Here is a 25,029-nt window from a genome sequence, read left to right as displayed (position 1 = left end):
GCTGAATGGAGTCTTCCTGCCCCTCAGCTGGGGGGCTCGTACTCCTCGAGAACCACGGGAGAGGGAAGCATACCCACCCCATAAGACCCACGCGGTATATGACACACGGCAACATGTTTGTACACAGAAAGATCCAACAAACAACAATATTGTTAATGACTATTTTTAGTGGTGCTGTTTGAGGGCCAGAGTACCAGGAGAATCCCCATATCCAGGGGATCTTTCTTGTCCACCTGAGAAGACAGACCTGCCCTCGATATAACATCTCATCTGAAAGAGGCACCTCAGGCAGAGCAGCACCTCCTCAGTCCTGGAGTGCCAGACTCAATTATGTTGCTCAAGCCTCTGAGGTAGCTGTTATTAGGCCCCAGGATTTTTCTTTTGGTGGGGCGGGGGGGGGGGGGGGGGGGGGGGGGGGAGAGGCATCTGAAGAAGGTTCAACAAAACAAGCAAACAAACAGTGATTTTAGATTGACTGAATAAATACCTGAGGATGAGGTCAGAGCCTGGTGATGTGTTCAGTTAATAACAATGTTGTAATTCTGGTGATTAATCACCCAACACAATGAGTCACTGCTGGATTATCTCCGTGTTGGCAATGACCATAATGGCCTGCAGCCCATGATATCACTGAGTGCAAATCATTATCAAATTAACAAGGAGCTGATCTGGGTGAAGTAACATTTTCCCTCGTGGGAAATACAGCAGCGGCTTCCACAGGCGGGGCTGGCTGAGTGGATTCAGGGGTCCTCAGTTCTATTTGGTCCAAAACATTTGCAGGAGTGTCAATTACACCAATGCAACTTATTGGTTGCAGATTGGGGTTTGTCACCCCCTCCCCCAACTCCTCAAGTGGTCGACATGCTTTTTGTCAATCCTTCTGTTAATATTGATCAAATATGACCCAGGCCCTGATTGGGCCACGATCCATCCAAATAGCCAAGGTGGCCCCCAGGCGACGTTACAAACCAAAACCGGGGGCTGGATTCTCTGATTTGGAGTTGACGTCCCCCGCCGGCATAGGAACTTTGGCGTGTTACGCCAGGAAAACTGGCGCAAAACGGCTACCTGTTCCCCGTTTTGCTGGGGGCTAGCAGGGAGGCAGCGCAGAGCACCTGGCTCCAGCTGCCGATACAGCCTGGAGAATTGCCGGGCCCCGTGGCCGCACATGCACGCGGCGGCGGCCTGCAGCGGACTCGGCCCACGCAATAGTACTCCCCTTAGCCACTCATGCGTCCTGGACCGCCCCACCACAGTGCCCCCAGCTCTGAATATGCCCACCCCAGCCCGCGGATCGGCCCTCCCCCGACTGTGGCGGTGCTGGACAAGAGAGGCCCACGCCGTCGGGACCGTGGGCGGTTGGGGGGGGGGGGGGAGGGGGATCTCAGGCAATGGCCTGAGGCCATGGATACGTGGCGCGGTGTGCTCTGTGAATACAGGGGGCGGAGCATCACGATTTCGGCATCGGGGATCAGAGAATCCAGCCCCGGATCTCCTACCAAGAAAGTCCTGTCACTCTCCCTCCAAGCAGTCCATTAACTTCTCTGGGAGGCATGACGTGCCCCCACCCTCCCTGCCAAATCCGTAGTTACTACTGCACGGGATCCAAATGGGTCCTGAGGCGAAGATCTGTGAGCAACGCAGCAGCTGTGACCCCCCCCTTGTGGTGTGGGGTGTTGAATATGACAATAAATAAATTGGCCAATCATTGGTTTAGTGGTTTATTAGACTGTTTGTGCATCACTTCCTGAGGGTACGAATGGCTCGCCTAGTCAAATCGTTGGACGCGAGGGCCATCCTGGTGTGGTGAATGCCATTGGATCAGGTGAAACCCTGGGCATGGCCGCCTGTAAAGGGGTGGTATCGTCAGACACAATGGACTCTGGAAGCCCATCAATAGCAAGAACTCACTGCAATGAATCTATCGTGGCCGCAAGCTCTTGATCCCTATTTCCTTTATATACAACTACTTAGAGTGAACATCCAACAAGATTAAAACATACTCGCAGGTCAATTCACCCTGACTGGTAAAATAAGATCTTAATTGCTCAGATTTCCCATAATGCCACCCCGTGTGTCTCATTCGCTTCACTTTTGATAGTATGGGATCTTTTTGGGTCCCAGTTACAAATGTGTCCGGCCGTCGCTGACAGGGTGTCGAGGAAGTTCAAAGCCAATACGATCCCCTAGGGTCTCAGTGGAGGCGGGATGCTCTTCGGCAAGGGAAGCCGGCTCAATGCACACCTGCGTTGGCAATCTGCCTGCCTGGCAGGTGTTGGAAAGCATAACTATAGGCGGCAAACAGCAAGGCCCAATGCTGCACCCTCGCCCAGGCTATTGGGAGTATAGGCTTGTCTTCCCCCAACATTCTCAGTCGTGGCTTGCGGTCAGTGACTACCCCAAATCACCGTCCATACACACATTGGTGGAATTTCTTCGCACCATACACGCCTGCAATGCCCTCCTTCTCACTCTGGGCATAGTTCCTTTCCAATTCTGAGAGGGTCCTCGTGGCAAAGGCAGTGGGGGGACACAGAACCGTAGCCCCATCTTGTGGGGCAAAACTGCCTCGGTGGCATAAGGGGGCACATCACATGTGAGCACGATCGATTTTCCAGGGTCGAAATGTACCAAAAGATTTCAGGACTGCACAGTTTTCTTCACAATTTGAAAAGCTTGTTCTTGGGGTTCCTTCCATTGCCACTGCAGATGCTTCTTTCGTAGCTGGTGTAAAGGTGCCGGTGTTTTGACTCAATTCAAAATGAATCTTCCGCGCAATAATTTACCATACCGAGGGAGGGTTTGAGCTCACTTACATTTCCGGGTTCTGGGACTTTGCGTATAGCCTTGACTTTCTCCTCCAGGGGATGACAACCCTGTCGCACCATTGCAAAATCCTAGATAGGTCACTTCTGAGGTCTGGAAGGAACATTTTAAATCTCCTTAACATGTACGCCAGGCTGGACCTACGCTCTTCAGTAGTGGTGCCAGTGACTAGAATGTAATTGAGGTAGACCATCACCGTGGAAATCCCTGGGAGGAGATATTCCAGCGTACTCTGGAAAATAGCACAGGCTGAAGTGATACCGAATAGTCTTGTGTACTGGAAAAGGTCCTTGTGGACGTTTATTGTGGCAAACGTCTGGGGTTCTTTGTCCAATTCTAATTTGAGGTATACATGACTAGGATCCAATTTAGAGTAGGTGAGCCCCCTCCCCCACCACCACCAGCTTGACATAGAGGTCCTCGATTCGGGGAATCGGGTACCTATCCACCTTGGCAGCCTGATATATGGTCAGTTTGTAGTCCCTGCAAATTATTTTTGACTGATCCGGTTTGGGTACGGGGGCTATGGGTGCTGTCCCCTCGGGTCTGATTGTGCCCAGTTCTACGCTCAGCTTTAACCCTCTGATATTGGGCATGGGGCACTGGTCTGGCTCGGAAGAACTTGGCCATCAAATCTGGGTTGACATAGATTTTGTCTTTGACTCCCCTGATCCAGTCTAGTTCGTTGTGAAAAATGTCCTCCTGCCTCCTCAGGATATCTTGAAGGACACCATCTCAATTTTTTAAACATTTCCGGCCAATTGAGTCTCTTCTCATCAGGATGGGTCTGTGTCCTTCCACAACAACCAAAGAAGAATGGGCCTATTGCTCGTATACACCAAGGGAGTGTGTTGGTGCTCCCCAGTGTAAGTGGACAAAATGTAACTTTGAGTTCCAGCCTTTATATACTTGAAAGTCTGTTCTTCTGCAACGATCACTGAAGCCTCGTCGACTTCTGTAGCTGGAGGATGCAAAGCTAGCATTCAAAAAAATGTTAATGTCATTAACGGGCCAGAAGCCCGGGCCCCCACCCCTCCCGTTATGTTTTGGCTCCCACGCTGGGAAATTCACCGAGTGGGCAAGTTTGCCCAAGTGCGGCCCTGATTCGAGGTGGGTCAAGGGGATCAGAAAATAACTGAGGTGCCACCCAAAGTCCATCAGAAGGCCCCTGTCCCCCCCCCCACACAACACAAATCGTGCCCTCCCCCCCCACTCCTCCCCATTGACAAGTAGGAGCATTCTCCCCTCCCCATCCCGCCTCAGGAATAATGGGTCACTCCCCCCTTCCTACAGTATGACATATTAGGGTTACCCGAAGACCCCAATGACACCTCCCATGATCCTGGCAGCATCCCCATCAGATTCCCCCATCAAATCCCCATCAGGTCCCATCATCCCCCCATCAGACCCCCACAATCAATCACCCCCATCAGACTCTCTCCCCCCCCCCCCCCCCCCCCACAGATCCCCCATCAGAGACCCCTATCATTCACCCCTGCCTGAAAGCTGAAGAGCGGTCCAGGCAGTAGAGTGAAAAATCATTACATTTTCATTTACCCTTCCCTAACATCTGCTGCCTCAGACAACAGTGTTTAAAGCAGTGGCTGTTACAAGTGCCAGAGGCTTTTTCGGAGGCCAAAGTGCACTTCAAAGGGTCTCTGATGGGGGTCTCTGTTTGGGGTTCTGATGGGGGGGTGTCTGATGGGGGTGTCTGATGGGGGGGGGGGTGTCTGATGGGGGTGTCTGATGGGGGTGTCTGATGGGGGGGGGGGGTGTCTGATGGGGGGTGCCTGATGGGGGTGCCTGATGGGGAGTGCCTGATGGGGGTGCCTGATGGGGGTGCCTGATGGGGGTGTCTGATGGGGGGTGCCTGATGGGGGTGCCTGATGGGAGTGCCTGATGGGGGTGCCTGATGAGGGTGTCTGATGGGGGGTGCCTGATGGGGGTGCCTGATGGGGGTCTCTGTTGGGAGTCTCTGTTTGGGGTTCTGATGTGGTGTCTGATGTGAGTTCTGATGGGGGGTGTCTGATGGGGGGGTGTCTGATGGGGAGTGTCTGATGGGGGGGTGTCTGATGAGGGTGTCTGATGAGGGTGTCTGATGGGGGGGTGTCTGATGGGGGGGTGTCTGATGAGGGTGTCTGATGGGGGTGTCTGATGGGGGGGTGTCTGATGGGGGGGTGTCTGATGGGGGGGTGTCTGATGGGGGGTGTCTGATGGGGGGGTGTCTGATGGGGGGTGTCTGATGGGGGGGTGTCTGATGGGGGGGTGTCTGATGGGGGGGTGTCTGATGGGGGTGTCTGATGGGGGGGTGTCTGATGGGGGGTGTCTGATGGGGGGGGTGTCTGATGGGGGGGTGTCTGATGGGGATGTCTGATGGGGGGGTGTCTGATGGGGGTCTCTTTTAGGGGTCTGATTAGGTGGTTCTGATGTGGGTTTTGATGTTTTTTTTTTTTAAATAATTTTTATTGAAAGAGTTTTTCCATACAGACATTTACCCCTACTAATTTTTAAATTATTTACAACACAATCCCTCTAGGCAAATATCCCTCCCTCGCCCGCCCTCTCGCGCGCCCCAGCCCTCCCCCCCCCCCCCCCAAGCAACAACTTAACAAACAAGGCAGCCTACAGTTTCAGACATGAGCAGCGAGCAGACTTGCCCGCGTTACAGTCGTGCTTGTCCCCCCACGACCATTGCTGCCCCCCCCCCCCCCTCCCCTCCCCCCCCCCCCCCCCCCAGGGTTGCTGCTGCCACGACCCCGTACGCCTATCTCTGATCTAAAAAGTCAAGGAAAGGTTGCCACCGCCTGGAGAATCCCTGTACCGACCCTCTCAGGGCAAATTTGATCCTTTCTAGCTGAATATAGCTAGCCATATCGTTAATCCAAGTTTCAACGCTTGGAGGCCTCGCGTCCTTCCATTGAATTAATATCCTTCGTCGAGCCACTAGGGACACAAAGGCCAGTATTCCGGCCTCCCTAGCCTCCTGTACCCCCGGTTCTACCCCGACCCCAAAGATCGCAAGCCCCCATCCTGGTTTGACCCTGGACCCCACCACCTTCGACACCGTCCTTGCCACCCCCTTCCAGAACCCTTCCAGCACCGGACATGCCCAGAACATATGCACATGGTTCGCTGGGCTTCCCAGACATCTGACACACCTGTCCTCACCCCCAAAGAACCGGTTCATCCTTGTCCCCGTCATGTGAGCTCTATGCAGCACCTTAAATTGAATGAGGCTCAGCCTCGCACACGAGGAGGAAGAATTGACCTTCTCCAGTGCATCCGCCCACGTCCCGTCTTCTATCTGCTCTCCCAGCTCCCCTTCCCACTTGGCTTTCAGCTCCTCCCCTGATGCTTCTTCCGCCTCCTGCATTATCTTGTAGATGTCTGATATCTTCCCCCCTCCGACCCAGACCCCCGAGAGCACCCTATCACTCGCCCCCTTACTGGGGAGCAGGGGGAACCCCTCCACCTGCCGCCTAGCAAATGCCTTCACTTGTAAATATCTGAACATGTTTCCCGGGGGGAGCTCAAACTTCTCCTCCAGCCCTCCCAGGCTCGCAAACCTCCCCTCTATAAACAGGTCCTTCAGCTGCCGTATGCCCACCCTGTACCAGCTCTGAAATCCCCTGTCGATGTTCCCCGGGATGAATCTATGGTTCCCTCTTATTGGCGCCGCCAACAGACCTCCCATTTCCCCCCTGTGTCGCCTCCACTGCCCCCATATCTTGAGGGTGGCCGCCACCACCGGGCTCGTGGTGTACCTCGTGGGGGGGAGCGGCCATGGTGCCGTTACTAGGGCCCCCAGGCTTGTGTTGCCACAGGACGCCCTCTCCATTCGTTTCCAAGCTGCCCCCTCCCCTTCCATCATCCACTTGCGCACCATTGACACATTTGCCGCCCAGTAATACCCCGAGAGATTGGGTAGTGCCAGCCCACCACTGTCCCTACTCCGCTCCAAAAAGACCCTCCTCACCCTTGGGGTGCCATGCGCCCACACGTAGCTCATGATGCTACTCGTCACCTTTTTGAAGAAGGCCCTAGGGAGGAAGATGGGCAAGCACTGAAATAAAAACAAGAACCTTGGGAGGACCGTCATTTTGATTGACTACACCCTCCCCGCCAGCGACAACGGTACCATGTCCCACCTCTTAAATTCCTCCTCCATCTGTTCCACCAGCCTGGAAAAGTTCAACTTGTGGAGGGTCCCCCAGTTCCTTGCCACCTGCACCCCTAAGTACCTAAAGCTCTTTCCTGCTCGCTTGAAGGGGAGTCTCCCAATACCCTCTCCCTGATCCCCCGGGTGTATCACAAAAACCTCGCTTTTGCCCAAATTTAGTTTGTACCCCGAAAAGTCCCCAAACTCTGCTAATAGTTCCATTATCTCCGGCATTCCCCCTTCTGGGTCTGCCACGTACAGCAGTAGATCATCCGCATACAGCGATACTCGATGTTCCTCCCCTCCCCTAGTCAGTCCTCTCCACCCCCCTGAACCCCTCAGTGCCATCGCCAACGGTTCAATCGCCAGTGCGAAAAGTAGGGGGGATAGGGGACATCCCTGCCTGGTCCCTCGGTGGAGCCCGAAATACTCCGACCTCCTCCCGTTTGTCACTACACTCGCCGTCGGGGCCGAGTAGAGCAACTTCACCCATTTAATAAACCCTTCCCCAAACCCAAACCGTTCCAACGTCTCCCACAGGTACTCCCACTCCACCCTATCGAATGCCTTCTCCGCGTCCAGCGCTACCACTATCTCAGCCTCCCCCTCCACTGCCGGCATCATAATTACATTCAGCAATCTCCGCACGTTCGTGTTGAGCTGCCGCCCCTTCACGAACCCTGTCTGGTCCTCATGGATTACCCCTGGCACACAATCCTCTATTCTAGCTGCCAGGATCTTTGCCAGCAACTTGGCATCCACGTTCAGAAGCGAGATAGGCCTGTAGGACCCGCACTGCACGGGGTCTTTATCCCGCTTCAATATCAGGGAGATCAGAGCCTGCGACATTGTCGGGGGGCCCCGGCGCCTTCCCCGCTTGCATCTGACCTATTCCCTTGACTAGCTCCTCTAGCCCTATTGGCGCCCCCAGCCCTTCTACCAGCCCCTCCTGGACCCTTGGGAACCTCAATTTGTTTAGGAAGTCCTCCATTCCCCCTCTCCTCGTCGGCGGCTCAGACCGATACAACTCCTTGTAAAAATCCCTGAAGACCCCATTCACTTCTTGCCCCTTCTGCACTACCTTCCCGCCCCTCTCCTTCACTCCCCCAATCTCCCTAGCCGCATCTCGTTTGCGAAGCTGGTGTGCCAGCATCCTGCTCGCCTTTTCCCCATACTCATAGGCCGCGCCCTGTGCCCTTCTCCACTGTGTCTCTGCCTTCCTGGTGGTCAGCAGGTCGAACTTGACCTGCAGGCTGCGCCGTTCTCCCAGCAGCCCCTCCTCTGGTGCCTCCGCATATCTCCTATCCACTTCCAATAGCTCCCCCACCAGCCTCTCCCTCTCCTGCCTCTCCTTTCTTTCTCTGTGTGCCCTTATGGAGATCAGCTCTCCCCTGATCACTGCCTTCAGGGCCTCCCAGACCATCCCCACCTGCACCTCACCCGTGTCGTTCAAGTCCAGATAGCTCTCAATGCTCTTCCGGACCCTTTTACACACCTCGTCGTCCGCTAACAGCCCCACATCCAGCCGCCACAGCGGGCGCTGGTCCCGCGCCTCCCCCATTTCCACATCCACCCAATGTGGTGCATGATCAGAGATCGCAATGGCCGAGTACTCAGCTTCCCGTACCCTCGGGATCAGCCCCCTGCTCAACACGAAGAAATCGATTCTGGAGTACACTCTATGGACGTGGGAGAAAAAGGAATACTCCCTCGCCCTCGGCCTACCAAACCTCCATGGGTCTACTCCTCCCATCTGCTCCATGTACCCCCTCAGCACTTCTGCCGCTGCCGGCCTCCTATTGGTCCTTGAGCTCGATCTGTCTAGCCCGGGGTCCAGCACTGTGTTAAAGTCCCCCCCCCATGATCAAGCCCCCTGCCTCCAGTCCCGGAATGAGGCCCAATAGGCGCCTCATAAAACCCGCGTCATCCCAGTTCGGGGCATATACGTTGACCATCACCACTTTCTCCCCCTGCAGCTTACCCTTCACCATCACATACCTACCCTCCTTATCCGCCACCACCTCCTCCGCCACGAACGACACCCTCTTTCCCACCAGAATCGCCACCCCCCGGTTCTTTGCGTCCAATCCAGAGTGGAACACCTGTCCCACCCACCCCCTTCTCAGGCAAACCTGGTCCACTACCTTCAAATGGGTCTCCTGTAACATTGCTACATCAGCCTTCAGTCCCTTCAGGTGTGAGAATACCCTTGATCTCTTGACCGGCCCATTCAGCCCCCTCACGTTCCAAGTGATCAGCCGGGTCGCGGGACGACCCGCCCCCTTCCCCTGCCGATTAGCCATGTCCTGTTCCCTGCTCGCCCCGGGTCGACCCTCCCCTTCTGACCCGCTCCCCATGGCGATGTCCCCCTCCCCCCACCTCTCCAGTCCTCCACTTCCCGTTTCTGGTCTTTGCAGCAGCAACCCGGTGTCCCTCCCTAACCCCCCTCCCCCCCCCCCCCCCAGGCTAGGACCCCTCCTAGCCGCGATGTACCCTCCATCGTACTCCCGTAAGTCAGCTGGTTCACGCTGACCTGGCTGCTCCTGCCACACTCCGACTCCCCCCGGCTCGGGGGGGGGGCTCCCCCCCCTTGCCACTCCTCCCTGGCCCCGCTCCAGCGCGGGAAAGGTCGCCATTGCTAGCCACGCCCCGCACTCCTCCCCTCCCCCCTCCTCTGCCCCGCGCGCGGGAAAACAGAGGAAAGCCCGCGCTTTTGCCCTGCCACACCCCACCCCGCCATCTTCAGTTCCACCCCCATCCCCATCCATGCCTGTAAAGAACCCCCCCTAGGAGCCCATATCCCCGATCTGCCCTCCCCCCCCCCGTCCCGCCTCCCCAACTTAACATTATAAATAACAGATAGATAACCAATAACAATGTACTTAACAGTCGCCCTCTACCAAACAGCATAAATAACCATAAATAACCATGAATAACCACAATAACAATAACTAAGGGAAGTTGGCAAAGGGGGGAAAAAACATCAGAAGAAAAACCCCCAGCAAGAGTTCAAGATCCAAACAAAGAGTTCAGCTGAAAGTACCCGAGCGGCTACGGCCGCCAAGTATCCCCTGGGTCTAATTCGAGTCCAGTTTCTCTTCCTGTACAAAGGCCCACGCCTCCTCTGGGGACTCAAAATAGTGGTGTTGGTTCCTGTAGGTGACCCACAAGCGCGCTGGCTGCAGCATTCCGAACCTGATCCGTTTTGCATGTAGCACCCCCTTCGTCCGGTTGTACCGGGCCCGCCGCTTTGCCACCTCTGCACTCCAGTCCTGGTAGACCCTCACCGTCGAATTCTCCCACTTGCTGCTCCTTTCCCTCTTGGCCCACTCCAGCACTCTCTCACGGTCGCTGAGTCGCTGGAACCGCACCAGCACCGCCCTCGGGGGCTCATTTGCTCTTGGCTTCCTAGCCATGACCCTGTAGGCCTCTTCCAGCTCCAGGGGCGAAGGGACGGCCCCTGCCCCCATCAGGAAGCTCAGCATTTCTGCTACATATCCCGGGAGGTCTGACCCCTCCAGGCCTTCTGCCAGGCCCAAGATCCTCAGGTTCTTCCGCCTCATTCGGGTATCCAGCTCCTCAAAACGGCTCTGCCATTTCAGGTGGAGTGCCTCGTGCACCTCTACCTTTCCCACGAGGACCGTGGCCTCCTCCTCCCTCGCAGTCATCTCCTGCTGCAGCTCCCGAATCGACGCCTCTTGGGTCGCCTGGGCTCCCATCAGCCTGGTGGTCGTCGCATTCATTGACTCCAAGAGCTCCATTTTCAGCTCCTTAAAGAAGCGCAGGAGAGCGGCCTGCTGCTCCTCCGCCCATTTCCTCCATTCCTCGGGTGCGCCACCGGCCGCCATTTTGGTCTTATTCCCCCGCTTTTTTTGGGGAGCTGCTGTTGCTTTCTTTACCACCCCACTCCGGGTACCGACCATAAAGTTGGTCTGGTTCTCTTCAGGGAGCCTTCCCCCACCGGGATTTGTCCTTACAGCGCCGTTGGGGCCCTCCAATCGGCCCGAAAACACCTTTGTAGCAGGAGCAGCCAAACGTGCGACTTAGCTGGTCATAGCCGCAACCGGAAGTCTTTGATGTTTTTTTTGATGGGGGGTGTCTGGTGAGGAGTTCTGGTGTGGGGTCTGACGAGGGGTGTGGTGAGGAATGTGGTGGGGGTCTGAGGGTACCAATGGGGGGTGTTGGGTCACCGTCATGCCTGCATACTGTGGGGGAGGGGACAGGTGTGACCTGTTATTGAGCTCTTCCCCCACGCATAAATTAGCATGGTGAAGGAGAGAGATTTGCATACCGAGCCCTTCCCTTAGCGCCAGCGGACAGCAGCAGCGATTCTCCACTGGCAGGAACACGAAGGCTCCAGAACGGGGAATCCTGACACTATAACAGGTCTAATCACTTCAGCTCCGGGGTCCACACAGCCGGGGTCCTGCTCCCAGTGCCCTGTCAAGTTCTCTATTGGCCGGGGCATGCGCGCTCCTCTGCGAATGGCCCCAAGCTGGTCCCGTGGCCTATCAAACCCGTCCTCCCTTAAAGGGGCCACACTACCTCAGAGTGGGTCTTCAATTCAGAACCTTCTAATTCGGAGGCAACCGTGCTACCCACTGGAACACAGCTGGCAAAGTAATGACTCCTGCCCTTACCTCTCCCTCTGCCAGGAGCGTGGCTCCGATAGTAGTCATGAGCGAGGAAACCGCTGCAGCTGGTCCTGTGATGTAGGAGGATCCAGTATCAATGACAGCTGCACATCCTTTCCTGCAGAGTAATAACTCCCCATTGACAGAAATTCTAAAAAGAGGAAAAAGAACAAGATTCATGAAAGGAAATCGTTCTTGCCCTCAAAGGTGATGAAGAAGATCTGTAATTTATTAATTGCTGGAGATTGCTGGTTGCTGATTAGGAGAACAATGTCCTGACGATTACAATTAGGACTGGATTGTTTGCAAGGATGGCCACTGTAGGTCTGGACATTGGAGACGTTTCTTGGGAAGATTCAGCCAAGGATCATTTGGTAGGACTGTCAACTTGGGTTTGGCTTAAAGTCTCATTTTAGGGCAGAATTCTAGATTGAGAATCCCAATGCCGCACACCTGCTTTCCGACAATGTCTTTCAGAACCTCAAGACTTTCTAATTTTACAGCCAATGAAATGCCTTTGAAGTTTTGTCATGACTGTAAAGTGTGCACCACACGGTTCCCCAAGCAGCAAAGCAATAACAAGAAATTCATCTGTTTTTTTGCAATGTTGATCGAGGGGGAAACATTGACCAGGACTTCCGCTTGTGACCATGGAGTGACTGGTCACATAAAGGGCTGTTCCTGTTCAAAGTCACAGAAAAGGGCTCTTTTTACCCAGATCCGGGTGAAATTTTGATGAAAAGGCATAGGTGAATGTTGGAGGAGTAGTTTACCCCTGGAATGGTATGTCTTCTGATCACCGGACCTGGCAGAAAACAGTGAGAGGTTTGGCTGGAAAGTTGAAACAGTCTTGTGCTTCACAGACAGTCTCTTCCAGCATGCAGGCGGGGGAGGGGCAAGCTGTAAGGCCCCAGATACAGGAACTGATGACTTTTATTAAGGAGGAATTCCATAAACAGAGGAAAGAAATGCATGAGCATCATGCAAAGGCCATTGCAGAAGCTGTGGCACCCCTGAAGAGTACTTTGGAGCGGATGGAGAGGTGTTTGGAGATGCAGGGGTCACAGATTCGGGAGATTAAAGGAGTGATCTCGGACCACAGCGATCGTGTGGTGGCTCGGGAGGTGGAGGTGGGGCTCCTAGGAGACGTTTGTAAAACGCTGAGGGCAAAGGTGGAGGAGCAGGAGAATACCTCGAGAAGACAGAACCTGCGAATAGTGGGCCTGCCTGAAGGAGTGGAAGGTGTGAGTGCCACGAGGTACGTCTCGAGGATGCTGGCGGGACTAGTGGCAGAAGGGGTGCTGGATAAGGCACCTGAAGTGGACCGAGCGCAAAGGTCTCTGAGGCAAAAGTGAGCGAGATAGTGGAGGTGAACAGGGAATATCCAAGGGTGCCCACCGTGGGGGGATTGGCGAGGAGGAAAAAGTTGCAGGGGCAATTTGACAGGCTGGCAATGGGGAGGGAGGTATGGCAACTGCGTGGGGCAAGAGGGGTGCAATACGAGTATGGGGAGAAGGTGAGCCGCATGCTGGCGCACCAGCTGCGGAGGCAGGCTGCGTCCAGGGAACTATTGAAGATCCGGACTGGGGCTTGGGATGTGGTGTCAGAGCCAGGGAAGATAAATGAGGCATTTAGAGAGTATTACCAGGGACTTTGAGGCAGACCCAGGAGGTGAGGAGGGGGACATGGGGTGGTTTCTGGTGGAGCTGGAATTTCCCCAGGTGGAGGAAGCAAAGAGGCGTTGGAGGCGCCCCTAGGGCTGAGGGAGTGCTGGATAGTATCAGGGGTTTGAAATCGGGGAAGGCCCCTGGGTCGGATGGGTACCCGGCAGAATTTTATGAGGAATTTGCGGCGGACCTGGCACCACATCTGTTGGGGCGTTTAATGAAGCATTGGAGAAGGGGGAGTTGCCGGAGACGATGAAGCAGGCAGTAATCACACTAATCTCCAAAAAAGGGAAGGATCCGGTGGAAAGTGGGTCGTATCAACCCATACCACTGTTGAACGCGGATGTGAAAGTATTGGCTAAGTTGTTGGCGGGGAGGATGGAGGATTGTGTCCCGGGGGTGGTTGCAGAAGATCAAACAGGCTTCGTGAAGGGCAGGCAGCTCGCGAGTAATATAAGACGGCAGTTGAATGTGGTGATGAATCCATTGAGAGCTCTGGTACCGGAGGTGGTGGTGACCATGGACGCGGAGAAAGCATTTGATCGGTGGAGTGGCGGTACATGTTCGAAGTTTTGGGAAGGTTTGGGTTTGGGCTGAGATTTGTGGCATGAGTACGGTTGCTGTATGCGGCGCCAAGAGCGAGGGTGAGGACGAATGATATGAGCTCACAAAGTTTTGACTTACACAGGGGTATGAGGCAGGGGTGCCCACTGTCGCCGCTGCTGTTTGCGCTGGCCATCGAGCCAGTGGCGATGGCTTTCAGGGGGTTGGCAGAGTGGCAGGGGATAATGAGGGGACAGAGGGAGCATCGGATGTTGCTCTATGCTGATGACCTCTTGCTGTATGTTTCGGATCCGTTGGAGAGAAAGGGAAGGATTATGGGCCTGTTGGGGAGGTTTGGAGGGCTCTCGGGATACAAGCTGAATGTAGGGAAAAGCGAGGTATTCCTGGTGAATGAGCTGGCACAACGGGCTAATTTAGGGGGGATGCCATTTACGGTAGCGAGGGATAGGTTTAGGTACTTGGGGATTCAGGTAACGAGGGACTGGACAGGGCCCCATTAGTGGAGCTTAACGAAGCTGGTGGAGAAGGCCAGGTAGGATCTTAAGAGGTGGGATATACTGCACATAACGTTGGCGGGGAGGGGCCAAGTGGTGAAAATGAACATTCTGCCGAGGTTCTTGTTTATCTTTCAGGCTTTCCCGATCTTTATACAAAGCCCTTTTTCGGAAAGTGGACACAATCGTCTCTGACTTTGTATGGGCGGGGAAGGTGCCGAGGGTGGGGAGGACCCTGCTACAGAGGCAGAGGCAGCAGGGGGGGGTTGGCGTTGCCAAACTTGCTTCATTATTATTGGGCAGCGAATGTGGACAAGGTGGGGCGGTGGTGGGAAGGAGAAGGGTGGGAAGGAGAAGGGGTAGAATGGGTTAGGATGGAGGAGGAATTTTGTAAGGGGTTTAGTTTGAGGGCTATGAGGATAGCAGCATTGCCAATGGCTCCGAGTAGGCATTCAGGGAGCCCAGTGGTGCAGTCCACGGTGAAGATATGGAATCAGCTGAGGATGCATTTTAGGGTGGAAGGGATGTCGGTGCGAGAATCATGGGTTTGAGCCGGGGGGGGGGGGGGGGGGGGGGGGGTTTATACAGGAGGTGGAGGGAAGTGGGGCTGGTCAAGGTGAGGGATTTGTATTTGGAGAAAGGGTTCGCCAGTCTGGAGGAGCTAAGGGAGAGGGTAGAGCTGCCGAGGAGTAGTGAGTTCAGGTATCTACAGGTTAGGGACTTTGCCCGAAAGGTGTGGAAGGGGTTCCCTAGATTGCCGGGATACACCCTGCTGGAGTGACTGCTGCTTCCGGATGTGGAAGGGGAGGGAAAAATTGGGGATATATATAAGTGGCTGGGGGAGCTGGGAGGTGAGTGGGTGGTGAAGATCAAGGAGAAATGGGAAGCGGATTTGGGCATGGAGATCAATTGGGGAGTATGGAGTGAGGCACTGCGAAGGGTAAACGGGACCAAGGATGAGCCAGATACAGTTTAAGGTGGTGCACAGGGTGCATATGACTTGGGCGAGAATGAGTGGGTTCTTTCAGGGGGTAGCAGAAGACTGTGAGAGGTGTGGGTGGGTTCCAGCGAATCATGCGCACATGTTTTGGGGTTGTGAAAAATTGGGAAGATTCTGGGCTGGGGTGTTTGCGGTCTTAGCCAGGATAGTGGAGGAGGGAGTGGTCCCGGACGATATTTGGGATTTCAGAGAAGCCGGAGCTCATGGAGAGGAGGAAGGCCGATGTCTTGGCCTTCGCCCCTTTGATTGCACGGCGACAAATTTTGCTGGAGTGGCGGTCGGCATCGCCACCGGGGGTAGCAGCTTGGTTGGGTGACCTGTATGACTTCCTGCGGTTAGAGAAGATAAAGTATGAGTTAAGGGGCTTAGCAGGGGAGTTTGAGAAAAGGTGGGGAATGTTTGTGACTGTGTTTGAGGAGCTGTTTGTCGCAGGGGAGGTGGGGGGAGGAGGGGGGTGATGGGGAGGGGGGGTGAAAAAGGAGAAAAATCTGTTCAAACTGTATAGTTGATTGTTGGGAAGAATGTTTCCCGTGGTGTTTATTTGTTGTGACCTACTTTGGTACAAGTTTGAATAAAATGCGTTTTTAAAAAAACATTGACCAGGACAAACCCCCTCAGACTCGACTACCCCACCCCCCCAACCTGACTCAACCTCAAGCCCCCCCCTCGACTACCCTCTGGACCAACCGATTACCTCCCCAGCCCCTTTACCCACCCTGAATCCCACCTCCTGAACTGGGCGATACATGGCACAGTGATTAGCACTGCTGCCTATGGCGCTGAGGACCCGGGTTTGAATCCCAGCCCTGGGTCACTGTCCGTGTGGAGTTTGTACATTCTCCCTGTGTTTGTGTGGCTTTCACCCCCACAACCCAAAGATGGGCAGCTCGGTAGCATTGTGGATAGCACAATCGCTTCACAGCTCCAGGGTCCCAGGTTCGATTCCGGCTTGGGTCACTGTCTGTGTGAAGTCTGCACATCCTCCCCATTTGTGAGTGGGTTTCCTCCGGGTGCTTCGGTTTCCTCCCACAGTCCAAAGATGTGCAGGTTAGGTGGATTGGCCATGATAAATTGCCCTTAGTGTCCAAAATTGCCCTTAGTGTTGGGTGGGGTTACTGGGTTATGGGGATAGGGTGGAGGTGTGTGCTTAAGTAGGGTGCCCTTTCCAAGAGCCGGTGCAGACTCGATGGGCTGAATGGCCTCCTTCTGTACTGTAAATTCTATGATTCTATGATTCTATGTGCGGGTTAGGTGGATTGGCCACACTAAATTGCCCTTTAATTGGAAAATAAATAATTGGGTACTCTAAATTAAAAGAAAATACATCTTGGACACCCCGATTACCCCCTGACCCCATTCCAAGCTCCGCAGACCCCCTTCACCTGCCACCCTACCCCCTCACCCACCCAGATGCTTCCCTTCCCCCTCACCCAGTTACCTGCCACCCTACATCCTCACCCATCCACCCGTTGCCCACTCGACTCCTTGATATCCACCCAGGGAGGGCTAAGGTTAATGCCACAGCTTGAGAGACAGCATCCAACAGTGCAGCACACCACTGCAGTGTCAGCCTAGATACTTGCATTTAAGTCTCTGCAATGGGCCTTGACCCACAACCTAACTTCATTGCAGTGTTAATGTAAGCCTATTTGTGACAATAAAGATTATTATACGTAAGCACCACATTTAATTCCACTTTGAATCATAGGGCATCAAGTAGTCAGGTAGCAGGAATAGTGGTATCACTGCAATACAACTTTATACAACTAAATAAACACATACAATAGTAAATCTCTCTCTGCCCTTCCAGTTAAAGGCAATAGCACATATTTTTTTTCCATAAATTTAGCGTACCCAATTCAATTTTTCCAATTAAGGGGCAATTTAGCGTGGCCAATCCACCTAACCGGCACATCCTTGGGTTGTGGGGGCGAAACCCTCGCAAACACGGGGAGAATGTGCAAACTCCACACGGACAGTGATCCAGAGCCAGGATCGAACCTGGGGCCTCGGCGCCGTGAGGCAGCAGTGCTATCCACTGCGCCACCATGCTGCACTAATAGCACATATTTTAGCCATTCTAATCGGACCAGGTTGAAACAACATCACCTCGGGACCAAATAGTACAGCTGTTAATGTATAGAGTGGTGCCCATTGATTCAAAGCATTGAAGATGTGATGGTCGAGGGTTTTAATGTATATATTTTAAAAATATATATATCTATTTTTTAATAGATATATATTAGATTTGTAGATTTGAAACTGGAACAAAGGTTGTTTACATTTTCTGTTTTCTGTTTACTGATACGCTCTCTATTTTCTGCTTTATCTTTTATTCAATTTTTAACTAAAACTTACTTTCTCCAAATCTACATGCGTCCTTCGAAAAATAACCTCTTGAACCGCACCATGCATCCCAAGTGAGTCACACAAGTGAGAAGTTGTTAAAGAGCAGAACTGTTAAATATTAACAGTGCTTCCTTTGTACAGACTAATCTTTAAAGCTGTTTCGCACGCGCAGTAGTCATTTCTGAGTGAATCTGTGCATTAGGGATCTCTCCAGGAGAAGGGGCTCACTCACCCTTTCACTTCAATCTGCCAGTAGCCCTTCTTGGCCAAGCTCAGATAGTGGAATTCGCCACTGTAGTAGGAAGGGTCCCTGCCCCCCAGAATTATCTCACCACCTGGGGTCCCTCTGGAATCTCTGTGCAGAGAAACAAAACAACTCGGTTAAAAGAGCAAAAACTATTAAAAGCAGCGAGGGAGGAGATGGAGCAGAGCGTACAGGTTATTCACGTCATTTGAATAATCTCAGGCCCAGGAGTTAGAACATAGAACATAGAACAGTACAGCACAGAACAGGCCCTTCAGCCCTCGATGTTGTGCCGAGCCATGATCACCCTACTCAAACCCACGTATCCACCCTATACCCGTAACCCAACAACCCCCCCCTTAACCTTACTTTTATTAGGACACTACGGGCAATTTAGCATGGCCAATCCACCTAACCCGCACATCTTTGGACTGTGGGAGGAAACCGGAGCACCCGGAGGAAACCCACGCACACATGGGGAGGACGTGCAGACTCCACACAGACAGTGACCCAGCCGGGAATCGAACCTGGGACCCTGGAACTGTGAAGCATTTATGCTAACCACCATGCTACCCTGCTGCCCGATGGTCGTACCACTCCCCCCCCCACCCCCCCCCCCCCCCCCCCCCACCCCCCACCCCCCTCCACCGCCCAGAATCAGCAATTCAACCGCTCAGAATTCCCGACACACTGATTATGTGGGAATTACCTGGGAACTTTGGTCTTTTTTATTAAAATTTAGAGTACCCAATTCATTTTTTTCCAATTAAGGAGCAATTTAGTGTGGCCAATCTACTGAGCCTGCACATCTTTGGGTTGTGGGGGTGAAATCCACACAAACACAGGGAGAATGTGCAAAATCCAGACGGACAGTGACCCAGAATCGAACCTGGGACCTCGGCGGAACTTTGGTCTTTCGATGGGTAATTCTCCTGTGTTCGGTAACCTCAGAAAAAATCCCCAACTCTGATTTAAAGTCACAGGCTTCATATGGTTCTGATTTATTCATCTGAATTAGTTACCAGGAAAAGTTAAGATTAGAATCCAATTCTAACTATTCCAACCCAATTCTATTGACCCAGCCCAGACCCTCACCCCCATGCTTCCCCCATCCCGGCTCCCACCCCACCCACGATTCCCCCTCTCGGACCCCCATCGGACCCAGCTACTACCCCGACTCACTCCCAGCACGGCCACCCCCACCCCGACTACCATTAGGACCTCCTGGCTACCCCTGACCCCCAACTACCACCCCCCCCCAACCCCCCAAGCCACCCTGATAGCCCAACTCCTCCCTAGGCCTGCCTTAATCCCCTCACCTACCTACCTCACGGTAGCAGGGGGCCTCACGGTAGCATGGTGGTCAGCATCAATACTTCACAGCTCCAGGGTCCCAGGTTCGATTCCCGGCTGGGTCACTGTCTGTGTGGAGTCTGCACGTCCTCCCCGTGTGTGCGTGGGTTTCCTCCGGGTGCTCCGGTTTCCTCCCACAGTCCAAAGATGTGCGGGTTAGGTGGATTGGCCATGCTAAATTGCCCGTAGTGTAAGGTTAATGGGGGGATTGTTGGGTTACGGGTATACGGGTTACGTGGGGTTAAGTAGGGTGATCATTGCTCAGCACAACATCGAGTGCCGAAGGGCCTGTTCTGTGCTGTACTGTTCTATGTTCTATGTTCTATGTTCTACCTGTCACCTGACCCCTCTACCACACGCCTGTCACCCTTATCACCTCACCTACACACCTGCCATCTTACCGCCTCACCCACGTATACACTTACCTTCTGTCCGTAGCTTCTCAAAGTGGTTATTGGGCTCTTTACTAACCGGAATGTGACAGCAATGCCTTGAAAAGAGGACAAAGCCTGGCTTCCCCTGACAATCCTACGGGATGAAGGAGGACTCCCAGGACAGATACGCTTCACACTTTGGAAGAGGCCTGGTTTGGAATTCCGGGCCTGAAATGCTGAACTTCATGTTCGCTGAGAAAAGGAGCTGAGTGGTATTCTGATGGCGATAGATAGTCCATGGAAGATTAGGCCCTCAATCTTTGGAATGGGGCCTCCCTGCAAAACTACCGCTGCTTCGCAGACCATTCCTCACCTCAGTAAGAGCGGCCGCAAGGATAGCTAGCACGTGAAATGGAAAGTTTGACAACATCGTAGCTCGGATTGCCAGCTCGGGTTTGATGTATCCCTGAAGCAGGTCAGGGACCAGGAATTGTGAGGCGAGTATCTCACCACCGCCTGACCCACCGGAGCCTGCCCACCATCTACAAGGCACAAGGCAGGAGTGGATTGAAAACTGCCCACTTGTGTGGATGAGTACAGCTCCAACAACACTTAAGAAACGCGACACCATCCAAGACGAAGCAGCCCCACTTGATTAGCGCCCTATCCATCACCTTAACATTTACACCCTCCACCACTGGCTCACAATGGCTGCTGTGTGTACCATCCACTGTTGCCAATTGCCAGTAAATATTGCTTGTTGCGTTCTCCCATTAATTGGCTCTGTTTACGGCGGTTAATATGGTCGCCTTCCTGAATTCTAATTACGTTTGCTGAAGAGTCGCCAGGTATCTTTCGATACCGCCACAACGTTCAAAACCGAAAGACTCGATACACCAGTTAGTAAGTTCGAAATCAATGCTCATTTATTTACACACACAGTCAAATATACTCATGCACAAAACTCTACCAACTAAACTATCACTCCTACTAATGCCTATACTTAGCTTCGGGCGCCCACTCAGTCAGAGGAACAATGGCTGTTGTCCGGTTCTGAGGCTGCTGGGGTGGAGCTGGTACGGAATAGTAGCTCGGAGCGTCTGTCTCGTAGCATGCGTTGACTTTGGACTTACTTGTTCTGGTGCAGCTGCTAGGCAGGTCTCTCCTCGCTGAGAGCCAAGGCCAAGAGAGCGATTCTCTCTTGGGGGCTTCTTCTTATACCCAAAAGGGGCTTCGCGCACTTTTGGGCGGGGCTTGAACTTGGCCCCAATTAATTGGACCGTATCTTGATCATTCCTATCGATTTCCTCCAATAAAGGGGTGGCTGCCCTAATTGCTGGGTGTGTCTTAGGTGGCCGTTGGCCTTGCTTTGTTCTGGTCTCCTCTGGCGCCGGGGTGTCTGCCTTAGTATCGTTTACTTAAGTGTTACTCTTTTGTCCCCGGCGATGGCCCATTAATATGGTAATGGCTTTGCAGTATCGGTCTTGTCTGGGAGCTACAGCTCCAATCAACAGACATACCTTACACCTGCTTGGCTTTCTCAGTATTGTCCATTTTCCCTGCATTCTTTGCAAAGTGTCCATTTTGTAATCGGGACGTGGCCATCCCAGATGGCTACACCACTCACCAAAGCTCCTTAAGCAGAACCTTCCAAACCCAGAGACTGAACCACCTAGAAGGACAAGGGCAGCAGATGTATGGGAAACACCACCATCTGCAAGATCCCCCTGCAAGCCACTCCCCAATCTGACTTGGAAATATATTTCCATTCCTTCACTGGCATGTGTCAAACGCTTCGCACTCGTTCCCTAGCAGCACTATGGGTGTACCTACACCACATGGACTGCACCGCTTCAAAAAAAGAGATGGGCAAAAATGCTGGTCTTATCGGCAGCACCCTAATCCCATGAAAAAAAATCAAAATAGAACATGACTCCCACTCCCAAACTGCCTCGCCCATGCACACTGCCCACGGATCATCTGACAAGTCCAATCTCATGGTACAACACTGTCTCACCTTCATTGAAAGGCGAACAAACCGGATTATTCCTGACTGTCAGGTCAAACAACCTTTTTCCCAATCTCCAATGTTTTTTCCACTAACCAACAATATTGTTCCAAGAGTATTAAAAAATATGCGTAATTATTATAATGCCCCTCTGATCTTTCACCCAGGTTCCTCAAAGCAGTTTCGTCTTTCCTCGAACATTTGTAGCGAATATGCCCTTTGAAGAGGAGAAGGCAATTTGCTCCGGAAGATTAGAAGGAGCCTTGGATTGCCACAGGCTGGACCGTGACTGACCGAGAACTTTATGTGACAGGCATGGAAAAGATGTTTCCACTGCTGCTCACTGTATTTAGCACTGATTTAAAAGCAGTAGAACTAATTTGATCCTCTCTCCCTCTTGTGTGGTTTCCCTGTTATCCTCCCAACCTCTTTAACTCACTTGTCTTTCTGGTGTATTACTCCTTATCCGTGTTTATCCATTTCTCTGTTACTCCACCTTCTGTCCGTACCCTGTCAGTTAGTCCTTCGAGGTTTGCTCAACTGTATCCTCTCTCTAATACACCCTTGTACTGTTATTCCATCTCCTTATTACCCCAGCCTTCTCTTTTTTTCCCGAATGTTTTTATTGAAATGAAATGAAATTGGCTTATTGTCACAAGTAGGCTTCAATGAAGTTACTGTGAAAAGTCCCTAGTCGCCACATTCCGCCGCCTGTTCAGGGAGGCTGGTACAGGAATTGAACCGTGCTGCTGGCCTGCCTTGGTCTGCTTTAAAAGCCAGCGATTTAACCCAGTGTGCTAAACCAGCCCCATTGGGTTTTATATACGGTATATCTACAGATGTACACACACACAGACACCAAAAAGAAATAACCAAAACATTACAAAACTAAAAAAAACCAAGTGGTGGGAAAATAGAAACAGGGGAAGTGCATGTACAGAGAAACAACGAAGGGAGAATTTCATTACACATGCCATTATGAGGGGAGGGGCTTTCTCCCCTTCCCCCACTCTTTTCTGTTTTTTTGTTAAATACAGAACAAGCAAACAACAAAACCGTGTGGGAGGAGCACCAGGGTGGTGCCCCGGATGTCACCTGCATCTCTTGGTCAGTTTTCTTTTTTGTTTTTGTGCATTTGCCCTCCGCTTTGGCCGCCTCTCGTTCTTTCTTCTTGTCCTTCCTTCCTCTCTTTTGCCCTGCTGTGCTTGTTGTGGTCGTTGTCGTTTCCTGTGCTCTCCCTTTAGTTTGTCTTCCCTCCTCTTTCCTCCACTTTGCTGTTCTCCTTCCCTCGTCCTCCCTCCCTCCCTGTAACCCCCTCCACTGCCCCCTTTCCCCCACTTCCCTCCCCTCCCGCCCCCTCCCTTTCTGTTGCCATCTTTCCTTTCCAGCTGTGTTTGGCTACACCCTCTTGCACTGCCCCCCCCCCCCCCCCCCTCCCCGGTCCTCCCTCCCTTCCCTCTCTTCTCTCACGGCTTGGCTACATTCCCTTGGCTCTTGGCTACTTGTTTATTTATTTTATTTGTTCGTTGGCCGGAAACAAGTCCCGGAACAGTCGGGTGAATGGCTCCCATGTTTTGAGGAAGCCGTCTTCCGACCCACGGATGGCGAATTTGATTTTCTCCATTTGGAGAATCTCCGACAGTCGGACAGCCAGTCCGCAGCTCTGGGCGGTGCTGCTGACCGCCAGCCGAGCAGGATTCTATGGCGGGCGATCAGGGCAGCAAAGGCAAGGGTGTCCCCCCTCCTCATGAACAGATCTGGCTGATCTGATACCCCGAAGACCGCCACCTTCGGGCACGGCTCCACCCTCACCCCCACCACTTTGGACATAGCCTCGAAGAAGGCTGTCCAGTACCCAGCAAGTCTGGGGCAAGACCAGAACATGTGGGCGTGGTTGGCCGGGCCTCCTCGGCACCGTTCGCATCTGTCCTCCACCTCCGGGAAGAACCTACTCATACTGGTTCTGGTCAAGTTGGCTCTATGTACCACCTTTAGCTGCGTTAGGTTGAGCCTCGTGCATGTGGAGGTAGAGTTGACCCTGTGCAATGTTTTGCTCCAGAATCCCCACCCTATTTCGAGCCCCAAGTCTTCCTCCCATTTCCTCCTCGTCGCCTCCAATACAGTGTCGGCCCTCTCTCGCAGTCGTTCGTATATTTTGCTACAGTTTCCTCTACCTAGAATGTTTGCGTCCAGTAATTCTTCCAGCAGCATTTGTTGCTGGAACGTCCTTGTCTTCTTCCGTAGCAAGTTTTTAAGCTTCAGGTATCTGAGTTTGTTGCCCTTCGCTAGCTGGAATTTCTCTGTCAGTTCGTCCAGTGTTGTGACCCTGCCGTCGGTGTATAGGTCCCTGACTGTCAGTGTCCCCTTGTCCTGTCTCCTCCTTTTAAAGGCGGCGTCAGTGAGTGCTGGCACGAACCTATGGATTGTTGCAGATGGGGGCTTTGTCGGACATTTTGGTCTGTCCGAATTGCTGCCCTAGTTGGTTCCAGGTCTGGAGGGTGGCTACCACCACTGGGCTGCTTGGGTGGGATGGGACTGCTGCCATGGTGAGGGCCCGGAGCGAGGTCACCCTGCAGGAGGCCTCTTCCGCGTGCACCTACTTGGCTTCTGGCTCCTTTATCCATAGCATTACTCTTTCTGCTGTCCAGTGGTAGTATTGTAGGCTTGAGAAGGCGAGCTCTCCCCAGGACTTTGTTTTCTGTAAGTCCTTCTTTGGGATCCTAGCATTCTTCCCCCCATACAAACGCCATGATTAACTTGTCCAATGAGTTTAAAAAGGCCCTGGGGATGTAGATCGGGATATATCTAAGTAGGAAGAGGTACCTGGGCATTCATTTTGATCGTCTGCACTCTTCCCGCGAGGGAGAGTGGGAGTGTGTTCCATCGCTGCAGGTCCTTTTTGACTCCCTCTGCCAGACTGGTCAGGTTCCGTTTGTGGACCCCAGTGCAGTCATGAGCGATTTGGATCCCCAGGTAGCGGCATTTGTACCGGGATTGTTTAAGCAGCAGTCCCCCCAATGGTGCCCCTCCCCCTTACAGGTTCACCGGGAGGATGTCGCTTTTGCTCATGTTGAGTTTGTAGCCCGAGAAGGCACCAAACTCTTTCAGGAACGTGATGATTCCTTCCAGGCTGTTTTGTGGGTCCGAGATGTAGAGGCGTAGGTCTTAGGCGTAGAGCGAGATTCTGTGCTCTGTGCCTCCTCTTTGGATCCCCTTCCAGTTCTTTGTTGTTCTGACAGCGATCGCTAGTGGTTCGATCGCTCGGGCGAACAGCAGCGGGGACAGTGGGCATCTTTGTCTGGTGCCCCTGTACAGCTGGAAGTACCGGGAGTTATGTATTGTTGGTCCATACGCTCG

At 53.1% G+C, this 25,029-nt stretch overlaps 1 protein-coding gene across 3 annotated transcripts in view; it reads right to left on the bottom strand.

The window, feature by feature from the left end:
- The window catches only part of ren (renin), an 86,612-nt gene that overhangs the window by 18,523 nt on the left and 43,060 nt on the right, over nt 1-25,029 (bottom strand). For all 3 annotated transcript variants that reach the window (XM_038820939.1, XM_038820937.1, XM_038820938.1), the window contains exons 6-7: nt 17,926-18,048; nt 11,626-11,770 (exon numbers count right to left, since the gene is read on the bottom strand). In XM_038820939.1, coding sequence (XP_038676867.1) covers nt 11,626-11,770; nt 17,926-18,048 — 268 coding nt within the window. The remainder of the gene's footprint in view (nt 1-11,625; nt 11,771-17,925; nt 18,049-25,029) is intronic.

This window comes from Scyliorhinus canicula, chromosome 15, assembly GCF_902713615.1.
Source record: "Scyliorhinus canicula chromosome 15, sScyCan1.1, whole genome shotgun sequence".
Classification (NCBI taxonomy): Eukaryota; Metazoa; Chordata; class Chondrichthyes; order Carcharhiniformes; family Scyliorhinidae; genus Scyliorhinus; species Scyliorhinus canicula.
This window is presented reverse-complemented; position numbering and strand designations above follow the sequence as displayed.